This window comes from Talpa europaea, assembly GCF_964194135.1.
Source record: "Talpa europaea genome assembly, chromosome: 5".
In the NCBI taxonomy this organism is placed as follows: Eukaryota; Metazoa; Chordata; class Mammalia; order Eulipotyphla; family Talpidae; genus Talpa; species Talpa europaea.
In genome coordinates this window covers 71,869,197-71,883,998 of record NC_140071.1, presented here as the reverse complement: position 1 = coordinate 71,883,998, position 14,802 = coordinate 71,869,197, and the positions used below count along the sequence as shown (strand labels likewise).

General features: G+C 36.5%; 1 protein-coding gene across 1 annotated transcript in view; it reads left to right on the top strand.

Moving 5' to 3' along the window:
• Positions 1-14,802, top strand: part of EPB41L4A (erythrocyte membrane protein band 4.1 like 4A) — a gene marked incomplete at both ends in the record, with an annotated part of 314,692 nt that overhangs the window by 195,225 nt on the left and 104,665 nt on the right. Inside the window, one exon of the mRNA XM_084234013.1 lies at positions 8,832-8,910. Within this exon, the coding sequence (XP_084090139.1) occupies positions 8,832-8,910 (79 nt within the window). The remainder of the gene's footprint in view (positions 1-8,831; positions 8,911-14,802) is intronic.

Genomic DNA, 14,802 nt, shown 5'->3' with positions numbered 1-14,802 from the left:
AAAAAGTCTTATGTCACCAGATCTAGAAATCTGCACTTTTCCAAAATAATTCATGTATAACAATAAATATAATTGTCTATCTTGTATATTAAAACCAAATACTTAAAAAGATACCAGTTTCAAAATTATAAAAAAATTAGGAATTATTTTTTAAAACTCACAGCCTTTTGATAAAGAAATAGCTGAGATTTCTATGCAGGCAATGAAGAAAAATCTAAGTTATTTTATTTAAGGTGCATTTATAAAATGTTCCCAAGCACATTTAAAGTATCTGTTTCTTTACATGATATTAAATATTTAAACATGTATACTGTAATAATGCAGTTCATTTCTTATCCTAAATGTCATCCTCACAGAAATTTGAAGTAAAAGTAACATAAATATATGGATATAATGTAGAAAGACTAGGTAACTGTAGAATACTAGTCCATCTCATGGAATACTTTGATAATTATTGGTGGGATGACTGTCGCTTCTCCACTAGATTAGTCAGAAGGGATATCTGTCAAAATGGCAGAATATTTGCAAGTCATCAAAATTCTCATGTCTTGATTTACTTTTGAGCTAATGGGAGGAGGTACTTTATAATCATTAAAGGCTTGAAATTGTTCTTCACAAAAGATTAGAAGATTTCCAGTGTTTAGCTCCTATATTATTTTGTTAAAGAGAAACATTAACTTTATATAAGAATTTCTTGAAGATACTTGCTTTAGTATAGTAACAGGTATTTAATATAATAATGATTTAGGAATTAATTTTTAAAGTCAGTCTTAAACTAAGAAGTCAAAATATATCTGCCTAGACATATCATTGTGCCAAAATGTCCATTTCCATAGTGATTTTTATGAAAGTGTTTGTTTATTCTAAGGATATTATCATTTTGTTTTTTTCTGATATACTATATGGAATAGTAGCCAAAAGACACTGAACTCTCTGTTTTAGCCAATTTGGTTCTCATCCCTATAATTTTAGACAAGCTGCTTTCTTTACTTCCCTGTGAAACTAGGTGGTTGTCCAGCATTAAATGTTTATGAACATTTTTTAGCATTATCGTTTGCAGTCAAATGGTAATGATGTCTTATATACAATCTATTTTTATATGTAAATGGGAAATGGAGGGCTTATTTCCCTATGAATCAGAAATCCTTAAAATTAGCCAAAACTGAATATTTTTAATGACGTGGTTTTCAATTTTTTGTTTGCTCATCACTAAAAACATTTGAAACATTTTTTGATTGCTCATCACTAAAAACATTTGAAATGGCTGAGCTTGATCAGTGTGTATAATCCACCATGTTCCAGAGAATAACAGTCACTCCGAGTGTGGACAAGGCCTCCTCCCTTGTACACAGTCTGTCCAATACATCTGCTCCTCCTCTCTCTGGAAGCCAACCCCCATGACCTGCAGGCACCAGTGGGCTCATCTGCTCTGTCACACAGGCTTGACTGATACAGTTGATCAACAGAGGGTGGACTTCCTGCCCCTTCTAGATATTTAATAGTCTGTGCCACCCTGACACCTGTGTTTAGGGTAGAGGTATGTTAGTCAGGAATACAAACATACAGAGTAACTAAACATAGAAATTGAACATATGGGAACTGCTCTAAGAATAAGAAATTACAACAAAGTTTCTTTTAACATTTACTTTTTAAAAAAGCGCTAATCTATGGCCTGCCTAATATAGGAAGGGGGCAGATGAGATGAGAGAAGAGGGCGGGTCTTCTGTATGCTGGAAACAGGGCTTTGGGAGTCTGTAAATATGGCATGTGTACGTCATAATAATAAATAACTTTAATTTGTACACTAAAAGCAGATTACAATGTTATTACTTAATATTCTATTTAATTTCTTTTCCCAAAATTTGAAATTTTAACTTTGTCAAATAGCTTTATTTTATTCAAAATGAAAACAGGAAAAAAAAAAAGAAAATAGAACAATTGGGTTTACTTGTCCTTTGGACTGTATCAGAGACTTGGGCTCACAGCATGTCACTGGAAATAGTCTTATTGAGGTGCTTCATTTATGTGAAATAGTTTTATTGAGGAGCTTTTATTTATGTGCTTCATGTCTTTTCTTTATTATTTGTGAGAGAAAACTTTCACGGAGAAATTTTAATCCATGACCAGTTGGTGCAGCAAATGACAAATGCTTTTCAGACAGACTTACTACTGCACTGCTCACAAGTATGGTATTTTACAAACAGTGAGGTTAGATTCATACCTTCTGAAATAGAAATATTTTTAGTAAAAGTACAATATAATATGTTTGTCACCCAAAGAGAGCTCCTGTCTTCTTGCAAAATGTGTTTAGTTATATTTGCTCAAGTAGGTATAATTCCAGGCTTTCCTTCTGATTTTACTATATATTGTATTTGTAGACCTATGTCTGCTGTATGTAGTAAATGATTGAGATGATAAACGTCTTCTAATGTATGTAAGAACATTTTCTTAGATTCAGAAAGGTTTAAGAATGAAACAAACATCCCAATCCCATCACATAACCTCACTGAATTTTTTTTTTTTTTTTTTGTTAGAAAGTTAAGAGATTTCCATGGCAAGAAAGTTCTAATTTGCTGGGCCTCCCCTGTGGTGCAGTGGGTTGAGCACAGCTCTGTGAAGCTGTCCTCTGCAGTGTGGGTTAAATCCTGCCGGCCCGCAAGAATCCCACATGGCACAGCAGACCTCTCCTGTGTTACCCGCTGCTCCCCTCAGCAGTGTATTTCAGTCAGTCTGCCTGCTCTGTTCCCCACGTTGTCCCTGGTGAATCCTCTCACCCTCCTGCGCCTCTGGCCTGTACCCCAGCTCTTGTATAAAAATAAATAAATCTTAAAAAAAAAAAAAGAAAAGAAAGTACTAATTTGCCACTTTTGCGGAGAGCAGAGTTTAAATACTCTCATACCAAAAAGGGTAACTGTGAGGGCCTCCCTGGTGGCGCAGGCAGTTGAGTGCAGTGTTGTGAAGCTGTCTGCAGCCTCTGCAGTGCCGGTTCGATCCCTGCTGGCCTCGGAGCAACCCACATGGCGAGCAGACCTCTCCTGTCTCGCCCGCTGCTCCCCTCAGCAGTGTATTTCATCAGTCTGCCTGTTCTGTTCCCCAGTCTGTCTCTGGTGAATCCTCTCACCCTCCTGCACATCTGGCCTCTACCCTAGCTCTTGTATAAATAAAAAAATAAATCTTTAATTAAAAAAAGAGTAAATACAAAATGATGGATGTGTTAATTAACTCAATGAGAGAATCCTTTCACAATGTATAAGTGTATCAAATCATCACTTGGCACACTTTGAATATATTAAAATATTTAAAATAATCTTATCATGGTATTTGTCAATTATAAATTAATAAATCTGGGGGGGGGGAAGGAAAGTGTTCATTCTACTCCCTGGTTTTGCCATTATCAGTAACTTTGTGTGTATCCTTCTAGGGGAAAAAATGGGGGATCATATTTCTTGACTCAGGAATATAAAATGGTGAGCTTTTCCCATAGTACATCCAGTTCTTTTTCTGCCTGATTAAGTGATTACATGCTACTGTAAATACCTGTCCTGTGACTGACTTAAATAAGTACTCTTTGCTAAGCTCCCCCTCTCCAGCTTTTTGCAGATATGTATTCTGCACTTACAGTACCTTAATCTTCAGTATGAGAAACTGTAGCTAATAAATTAAAATTGCAAACAACCTCACTTAACCAGTGACAGAACCAGCAACATTGTGGCATATTTTTGAGCCTGTCCTTTTTCTCATGCTTCTGAACACAGACCCAGGCATACACAGATGCCTGCATAGTGGCAGTCCTACTATTACACAGTTCTCAACCTGCTTTTATCATTTTATGTTTCCTTATGTCTTTAGAAACTCTTGTGATAATTTTTAAAACAAATTTATGGAAATATTATTTTTATTGAAATAAAAATTATTTACAGCACTTATATGAGTCAGAGGTACAGGTTCATATCCTTCAGATGTATGTTACCACACCACATCTACCACCAAGGACCCATGGTCCTTCACTCTGTGCTCTCCAGTCTCTTCCTCTAGTAACACTAATTCTGCAGTCAGACTTCTAGGTTTTATTTTTGGCTCGGTTTTGTCTCCCCACTTGTTTTATTTTTCTCTGTATTCCACATGAGTGATGCCACCTGGTATTTGTCTTTCTCCCTCTGATTTATCTTGCTTATAATTATCTGTTCCAGTGCCATCCATGTTGTTGCAAATGGCACGAGTTCATAATTTTTGTAACTCTGTAATATTCGGTTGTGTGTGTGAATTATATATCTATATTTATATACATATATATAGATATAGATATACACCCATCTTCTTAATCCATTTATCTGCACTTGGGCACATCAATAGTTACCATAATTTGGCTGCTGCAACTAGTGCTGCAATGAACATAGGAATGCATATAGCCCTTGGAATTAGTATTTTTGCATCCTTTGGGTAGATACCTTGGAGTGGAATTGCTGAATCATATGGTAGAACTTTTTTTTTTTTAATATTTTGAGAAAATTCCATACTGTTTCCTCAGGGGTAGACCAGTCTACATTCTCATTTAGTGTACAAGCATTCCTTTTTCTCCACATCCTTGCCAGCACTTGTTTCTGGTCTTTTTTGATATGGGCCTTTCTCATAAGTTTGAAATGTACTTGTTGTGATTTTGATATGCAATTCCTCATGATAAATGATGATGAGTATATTTTCATGTGCCTGTTGAGCATCTGTATGTCTTCGAAGAAGTTTCTGTGTGGCTCTTCTCCCCATTTATTGATTGGTTTTGTTATTTCTGCTGAATTGTATGAATTCTTTGTAGATATTGGATATCAGGCCCTGGTCAGATGTATTATGTGCAAATACATTTTCTCCCATTTCGTAGGGTGTCATTAATTTTAATGATAGTTTCTTTTTCTGTGAAGAAATGTTTTGGTTTTATGAAGCCCCATTTGTTTATTTTGCTTTGGTTTCCATTGTTATTGGAGCCAAATTCCCGAAGATACCTATGAAGCCAATGCCATGGAATGTTTGTTTGTTTTCTTCTCTGTATTTTATGATTTGAGGTCTTTAATCCAAGTATAATCCACTTTGAGTTAATTTTTATACCTGGTGTGGACTAGTTTTATTCTTTGCATTTCATTCTTTGTAGTTGTCTAGTTTCCCTAGCACCCACTTGTGAGGAGACTTTCTTTCTCCAATGTGCTCTTGACTCCTTTATTATAGATGAATTGTCCTTATAAGGATGGTTTTATTTCTGGACTATCAAATCTATTCTTTGGTCTGTGTGTCAATTTTTATTCCAATACCATACTGTTAGCTTTATATGCTAGTTTGAAATCTGGGAGTGTGAAAAATGACATTTTTTTTTTTTGTCTTTAGCCATTTGGGTTTTTTTGTGATTCCATAAAATTTTAGTAATATATATCCTGTTCCTTTGAAAAATGCCATTGAAACTTTTATGAGATTGCATTCTGTCTTCCCATTTCCTTGTGTTTTCTATTTCTTTCAACAATATCTATAATTTTTGTTGTCCAGTTCCTTTACCTCCTTTGTCAAGTTTATTTGTAGGTATTTAATTCTTTTTGATTTAAGTAAATGGAATTGTTTTCTTGATTTCTTACTCTAAAGATATTTTCAAAAGGCTACACTCCTTTGTATTTCTCTTTAACTTTCATCTTTCACCTGGCCTATTTGTGTGTTAATATTTTCTAGGTCATTTATTTGATCTTCCATTTGGTCTACTCTCCTTCTGTAGCTTTCTCTACAATTTTTTTTAATTTTATTAAAATTTTATTTATTATTTTATATTTTTTACCTCATTCTTCATTTATTTTTTATATCTGTTCCTTTTTAAAACAATATTTGTTTTCCCTCTCCTTTATTAATTTTTTTTCATCATGGATCTCTTTTTTTTTTTAAGTGGTTAAAATTAAGCACCACACTATGAAGCAATCCACAGCCTCTGCAGCACGATTCAATCCCTGACTGGCTAGGAAGCAACCCACATGGCAAGGCAGACCTCAGCTGTCTCATCTGCTGCTCCCTTCAGCAGTATATTTTGTTCAGACTGCCTGTTCTGTTCTTCACTCTGTCTCTGGTGAATCCGCTCACCCCCTGCATCTCTGGCCTGTGCCCCACATCTTGTATGCATAAATAAATAAATATTTAAAAAATTATTTTATTTATACAAGAGCTGGGGTGAGCGGATTCACCAGAGAAAGAGCAGGGAACAGAACAGGCAGATGGACTGAGAGCACTGCTGAGGGGAACAGTGGGCAAGATAGGAGAGGTCTGCCATGCCAGGTGGGTATCTACCTGGCCTGCCAGGAATTAAACCTGTGCTACAGAGGCTACAGACAGCACTGCGCTCAGCCCACAGCGCCACCAGGGAGGCCATCTGTCATATTCTTACCTAAACCTTTAATTCTAGTTTTTTTTAATTAGGTCGTTCACTTATTTTTCTGAATGTCTTTGAATCTCTTTGATTAAATATTCTAAGTTTTCTTGTATCACTTTGATTTGCTCTTCTGCATTTTCTTACATTTCTTTGAATTTCTTTATCATTGGAATTTTGAGCTTTGCCTGATGAGAAGACAAAAGCCTTCATGTCTTTGTGATTGGATTCTGGAGTTGTTCTCCCCTTGTTATGACATATGCATCTGAAGTCTTGAGGTGCCATGGTTGTATTTTGTTGTCTAGCCGTTTGCTGCTTTAGAGTTCACTTTTTTTTTTTTTTTATAGGTGTTTGTAGAAGTAACTTAGAAATTTGTTTTACTGTTTTTAGCAGGTGGTACTTTGCTTTTAGATTTTTGGCCTTTTCCAGCTTCCATATATTTATAAAGCTGATCTCATGTAGATGCTGTGTTGCAGGGTAGAAGAGGGCTTTGGAGGGATCTAGTCATGAAGCAAATGTGCTGGTGGGTGCTGAACCTCACTTTTGTGGCACCATCAGTTTCTCTCCTTGTGTTTTAACACCTGAGTCTCTGTCATCTGCACACTTTTATTGTACTTCGTGAGATAAGTATCATTTCTGAGGAGGGAAACACTTGTTCTCTTTACTGAGGACCTAATCTACTGGTAGTACCCCAGCTCCTCTCCATGATTTCCTCTCAGTGAATGTTGTGTACCTCCACATTGCTCAACTCCCCCCTTCCTAGGACTACTGGTTAAACCTCAGTACCACAATTTGTATGATAGCCTCCCCACCACAGACCATGCATTTCTCTCCATCCACTTCTTGTTTAGTGAAGCATAAATCTTCTGAGTGTCCTTCTGGTACAATCTGTGCTTGTCTTTGATGTCTGAGTTTTACTCCAGTTTGGGCCATATTTCTGGGACCCACTGGATGTTGTATTCATCTGTTTAACTTCAGAGTATCCTCCTGGGAGCAAATTAAAGGTACGTCTTCTGATCCCACCTAAGTCTGTCCCTCGAGATATCTTTGCGACACAACAATTGATTGTATATATTTAAGATGCACAATTTGATGTTTTGATATATGTATTCATTCTGAAAAGGTCACCACAATCACGCTAAATTACTTATCTATCACCTCTAGATAGTTATCATGTGTGTGTGCAGTCAGATTTAAGCTTGATCTGAGAAAATTTCAAGTATACAATATAGTATTGTTAACTATTGTCACCGTACTCTATTCATCTTACTTAACTGAAGCCTTTGTCCCTTTTAACCAGTATCTCCCATCTTTCCCTGCCCAACTTCTGGCAACTACCATCCTACTTTCTACATCTATGAGTGTGCCTATTTTAGATTACACATATCAGAGATAACAGACAGTTTGTCTTTTAATGATGGAATATTTTACCCAACATAATGTCTTTCAGGTTCATCCATGTTGTTGCAAATGACAGAGTTGTTTTCTTCATTATGCTGAATAATGATGTATTGTGTGTGTATACTTATTCCCCACATTTTCTTTATCCACTCATGTTAGTGGACTGTTAGATTATTTCATGTCTTGCCTAATATGAAAAATGCTGCAGTGATCCTGAGAGTGGAGATACTTCATTGAGATCTTGATTCATTTCCTTTGGGTATGTAACTGATAGTGGCATTCCTGACTCACTGAATATTTTTATTTTTAATTTTTTGAGGAACAGCCATACTGTTTTCTTTAATGTCTGTATCAATTTATAACCCCACCGACAATGTGCAAAGGTTTTTTCCACACCATCCTTGACAATACTTGTAGTCTTTTGCTGTTTGATCATAGACATTCATGTAGGTATGAGGGCAATATCTCATTGTGATTTGCATTTCCCGGATCTGTGATGTTGCACATCTCTCATGGTTGGAAAACTCATCATCTTTGGAAAAATGTCTGTTCATATTCTCTGAACTTAATTTAATTTTTAACTTTTTAAAGATTTATTTATTTATGCGTATAAGAACTGGGGTACAGGACAGCAGTGTGGGGGGTGAGGATCCACCAGAGACAGAGTGTGGAGCAGAACAGGCGGATTGACTGAAATACACTGCTGAGGGGAGCAGCGGGTGAGTAAGGAGATGTCTGCTGCATGTGGGTAGCTCCCTGGCCGGGATAGAGCTCCTGTTTCAGTGGCTGCGGATAGCTTCAGAGGCCTTGTCTTAACCCCTTGCACCACCAGGGAGGCCCCCCATCTCTGAACATTTTTTAATTGTATTACTTGTTTTTGTTTTTGTGTTTTGCTGTTGAGTTGTATGAATTCATTACATATTTCTAATCTAATGAATGGTTTGTAAATTTTTTTGGTGAATTTGATTTTTAATGCTTGAGTAGTATTACACAATTGCTTTGACTAATTTATAATGTGATATTTAATTTCTCTTTCTTGTTTTAGCTGGCCCCCCATACACTTTGTACTTTGGTATAAAATTCTATGCTGAAGATCCATGTAAGCTTAAGGAAGAAATAACCAGGTATGGCATTGACTTGGATTTTGAACCACATACATATATGACATACACAAAAAAACTTTATGTAAAGAAAATTAAAATTGGGGTCAATTGAATGTGTATTTACCTGTATTTTGTAATTTATCTTCTGTGAGAGTTCAATTTAAACTAGTAGCACATGAGGCAGATCAATATCTCAGGACAGATGGGTTTCAATAATGGTGTAAACCTGGGTAGCAAGATAACAGGTTTTGTTATCTGCCATGATGGGATATTTTTGAAACTATCATGAAAGATCCATTTCCCTTTTTTTTTTTTTTTTTTGAAAGATTTATTTATTTATATAAGCACTAGGTACAGTCAGAGGTACGGGAGGGTGAGAGAATTCACTAGAGCCAGAGCAGAGAGCAGAACAGGCAGAATGACGATGTACACTGCTGAGGGGAGCAGTGGGTGGCAGGAGAGGTCTGCACGCCATGTGGGGCCCTCACCTGGTGGCCAGGGATTGAACTGGTGCTGCAGAGGCTGCGGGCAGCTTCGCGACCTAGCGGCTCAACTGCTGCGCCACTGGGGAGGCCTGATGCATTTCACTTTTGTAGTAATCTGAAAGTAGGTGTATACATTGCCTAAAGAAAGAATATTTTATGCTCAGTTTTCATATATTAAAAAAAATTAACTCAGTGTTTCTCTAGTTGTTTGTAGTCTACATATTAACTATTCATATCTCTTTAAGAATGAAGATAATTCCATTTAGTATTTAGAGAGAGGAAAAATCAATGTTCATAATGTAGTTACTTTTGTTATGAAATATTTTTAGTTAAGGGAGAATTTTCAACTGGTATTGTGAAATATTCCATATCTCCATTTGAAAGTAGCTTCTAAAGACCAAACAATAGTGTTATGTTTTCACTTTTTCCACTAGTGACTTGATTGCACATGGTAAGCAAAAACAAAAGTACTGCTGCTAAATTAAGCAGTTAGTTTTCCTGGTGAATGCATTGACTCAAGTTTAGTGCATTGTTACAAGAAATTGGAAATTATATATTTGATACCTAAGGCAGTCTGTGGCTTTGTTTCTAGTTCATTCTTTTGTCTTTCTCTTTAGACTTCCTTTTGTCTCTATTCTGAATGGCAAATGAAAGAGTGAGAGAAAGGTGGGCTAACTGGACCTTTCCCATCCCTTTCTGATTTCCTTAATTAGGCTCCATTTTTAGAAATGAGCTGATGTCTGTATTCACATCTTCCATCACCATATTGTTTGTGAGCACTTTGCAAAGCAGGGCTGTCCATTTAAGCTTTCTCTAAGTATACCTTTATGAGAGAATGCCATTGTGTTGGGAAGATGATGAGGAGAGGGGATTATATTTACATTAGAATTTCATGAATAGTCTTTGCTTTGCAGTCAAAAGGGATTTCTGAGTCTTGGAATCATGGAAAAACTGAGTCAAAATGCTATAAAATACGTTTATATCTGTAACTCATTAGGGAATTGCAGGGGAACAACATTTTATTGAAATGCATGAATGTCTTTTAACTTGAGGTTTTCAGTAATCTCTCTGTGCCTCAGTTTCCTCAGCTGTAAAATTGTAGTTGTACCTGTCTCATGAGGTTTTTTTAAGCATTAAGTGGAGTAAAATAAATTTTAGAGCTCTTATATTTGGTTTTGTTGATTCATGGCAAGTGCTCAATAAATGTTAGCATTTGCTATTTCATAGTTTCCTTTGCTCTCACAGTTCAGCAGAGTTACATCCTTAATGAGGATTAGATTCCAAATGATACTTTAATCAATGTTTATAAAGTACAACCCTATAGTATATATGGTATATTATAGGATTAATTATAAGCCAGTTTTTTTTTTAAGTATTAAGCCAGATGATGTAGTTAAGAACAAGATAATATAGTTTGCTTTTGGTTAATGGCATGATTTACAATAATGAATTTTTTGCTGAAACTTAAAAAAGTTGAATTTAGGTGAATTTAATGTGCTTTTAATGTGATATCATTATATACTTATACTTACTATGTCCTGAATATAAGTCACTGATTTTTGTCATTAAATATGTTAAGTCTACAGGCATAATGGACATGTAAAAGGGAGTAAATTGCATGAGATCGTTTGGCAAAAGCAAAAACTGAAACAAAAATCCCAATCCTTGAAATATATGCTGTAACATGAAAAATATTCTTTAGGCCAGCATTTTCAAGGTGAATGTGTATAAAGATTCAGTCCTTTGGAAGATTGTTCCATCATGTTTCTTAAAAAGAAAAACAAAACAAACAAACTTATAATAATGGTACAGTGAATCTTCTCATGTACATATATATTCATACTAGATGGGCTATTCCAGAATGTAAAAACAAGAGGTGAATGGGATAGACAGGAAAATAAAGTTCCAGATTAAGAAAAACTTAGTATAATCATTTCAACTTGAAGTACTTTCTGTGTACTCTAAAATATTTTTCTGATATAAACAAAATTGGGTGATTCCAAGGTTATAAATCCTAAGCTCCACCCTTGAATAACATTCCTGAGATGTCAGGCAGTAGTTTATTAAAATTTTCTTGAACTTTTGGGGCCTCTCTGGTGGGGCAGGCGGTTGAGCTCAGCGCTGTGAAGCTGTCCGCAGCCTTGGCAGTGCCAGTTCGATTTCCTCTGTCCTCCCCACATGACAACCCACATGGCAAACAGACTTCTCCTGTCTCGTCTGCTGCTCCCCTCAGCAGTGTATTTTGTCAGTCTGCCTATTCTGTTCTCTGCTCTGTCTCTGGTGAATCCTCTTACCCTACCGCGCATCTGGCCTGTACCCCATTTCTTGTATAAATAAAATAAAGCTTTTAAAAAAATTTAAAAAATTCTTGAACTTTTAAGGATATAGAAACTATTTCTAGAAATGAAAATCTTAGATACAAATGACTTATTCATAATGAACACTTTTTAGTTTCTGAAAACAGATATTTGTTTTTTGTAATATTTACAGTATTCTGTTACAAGTTGACATTAAATTCATCAATTCTTTTTTTATGGAAACCTGTATTCTTCTCTCTTGAAGATACGTGTATTTGAGCTTCTTTGTTAATGAGTCACCTTCAGTTACACAGTTACTTCATGAGTCTCTGTCTCCTTCTCTCAGTGAAGATAACACGTTCTTAATACATCAGAGTTGAGGCTGAGGCAAGGGATTGTTCCAATGCAGATGCAAAAGAAATGTGACCTTTAAAGGATCGTGAAATGTAATGATATTATTGCTGCGTAATCATCAGTTTTAAAAACTTTGAGGCAAAAGTGTGTTATTCCCAATCATCTTTGTGTTAATTTCTTCTGAGAATTAGTGGGTGTTCCTCTATTACTTTTCTACTTTTACTTGTATTCAATATTATGTTATTATTTAAATATTTCTGACCCTAACATTTTAGTTTTATCCAAACTGGTTAGGGCTCCTAACAAATGCTGTGAACTTTCTGTGGGATGCAGAAAAGAGTCCAACAACCCCATCTTCCATGTAATGTAGTTAGGCATTCTCCTCTTAGACAATTCAGTGTGATATTCAGCTGGCACCAGCAGTCAAGCTTCTGATTGTCCCCACGTCTTTCAGTTTTATTATCACAGTCTCTTTGAAAGGTGCACTTTAGGCTTTCTGGTGTGGGTATTCCTGGCTGCCTTTGGCCATAGATTTCATGGTGACCTTCAATTCGGGTTCCTGACAAGGGTGTCTCTGTCCCCTATTGAAGCAAACCTTCTCCTTAGCCACTATTCTTGCCTGTAAATGCTCAGTTGCTAATGTTCCTCAGAAAGTATAAATCTTTGATGTCTATTTAACATTTTTCAGTGAACATCAGATAAATGAAAAACTATGAGGCCAGTATTGCAAGCTCCTCCCTTATGTTCTACTGGTGTGGAAGATAATCACTTCACTCACAGGCCTCACAGTCTAACTCTGGAGACAGTGTATATGCAGGCTAGCATTTTAATTTACATGAAAAGATAACCAATAGTTGATTTATGAAACATTTGCTTTGCACTGGAATGTGTTCTAGAAAGCTTCCTTGTTAAGTAGATTATTTTTAATCAACACCTTTTTCTCCAGTATAACTAGATTCACAATATAATTCCTTGTGCAAATCCTGATGAGGAAAGTCATTAATAAACCTAAACTATAGCTGTCCTAGGCACACTGGGATATGCTTTCATCCAAATTCGAATCAGATATAAACAAGTATTCAATCAGTCTTAATCAGTGTGACATGGAAGGAAAGACCCAGAAACCCTACATCTGTAGTTTGTTTTTTTAAAGATTTATTTATTTATTTATACAAGCACTGGGTACAGTCAGAAGCATGGGAGGGTGAGAGAATTCACCAGAGCGGGGAACAGAACAGGCAGACTGACGAAATACACTGCTGAGGGGAGCAGCAGGCATGGCAGGAGAGGTCTGTCGTGCCATGTGGGACCCTCGCCGGTGGCCGGGGATCAAACAGGTGCTGCAGAGGCTGCAGGCAGCTTCGCAGCCAGGCACTCAACTGCTGCGCCACCAGTGGAGGCCCTACATCTGTAGTTTAAATAAAATATTAAAATTGTGCTCTAAGTCCCATAAAGTATATAAAATAAATTAGATAACGTTAAATAGGTCCTGAGAAAGTTAATTATTTGTTTAACATATAAAAAAAAGATTTTACTGTATCATAAATTTGTCTTATAAAAAACCTAATGATATTTTTGCTGTGTGAAGGTTAATCATATTCTTAATTAAAAATAGCTTATAGGGGGGCCTCCCCGGTGGCGCAGCGGTTGAGCGCTGAGTTGCGAATCTGCCCTCAGCCTCTGCAGTGCCGGTTCCATCCCTGGCTGCTCCCCGGCCACCGGAGGAGGGTCCCACATGGCGCGCAGACCTCTTCTGCCGCCCGCTGCTCCCCTCAGCAATGTACCTCGGTCCTTCTGCCTGCTCTGCTCCCCGCTCTGGCTCTGGTGAATTCTCTCACCCTCCCGCGCTTCTGACTGTACCCAGTGCTTGCATAAATAAATAAAAATAAATAAATCTTTAAAAAAAAATAGCTTATAGGTCCCACCCACCGGCCCACCAGACCAGCCACTCTGCAACCATGCCATATGCTAGGATCTGCTCCAGGAAAGCAGGAAAGTCACAAGATACTGTACCTACCACCTAGTAAATGCCCAGAATACTAGAAGAGGAAGACCCACATCAAAAGAAACACCACTGAAACAGAACAAATCCAAAAGCAAACAACAGGAAGAAGGAAAAGGAAAAATGGTCAAGTAAGTCCCTAGGGGAACAATATACCACAGAAAGAAAACCAATCCACAGAACCCAACAACACAGACAAGGAAGGTCTTTTTTTCCCTATCAGAAAAAGAATTAAAAACTAAAACAATAAAAAGAAAATTCAGAAAGCTCAGAGATAGACAAGAAAACTCATATGAGGAAAAGACTGCTATATGAAATATAATCAACAAATAGTTGATCAAGACTGAAACTTTAAATAAGAAATTAACTTAACTGCATGAGAAATAAGAAAATAATAGAACTGCAGTATGTAAAAATGACCAATGTAAGAGGTAAAAATTCAGGACAAAGCCATGGAAATAGAATAGACCACATAAAAGAAAGAACCACCAGTTTTGAATATGCAGGTGTGAAAAGAACGAAGATACAAAGGAAAAAGAATGAAAAAGCACTTTAAGAATTATTTGGCGCCATAGGAAAATGGAATTTGAGAATCATAGAAAACTCAGAAGGAGAAGAGAGAGAGAGGAGGGAACTGGAAAACTACAGAAGTAAATAATTGAAGAGAACTTCCCAAACTTGAAGACAGAAATGAACACACAAATACAGAAGCTTAAAGAACACCAAACTACCAAAATAAAAGAAAACCTACAGTAGGACACATAGTAGTAAAACT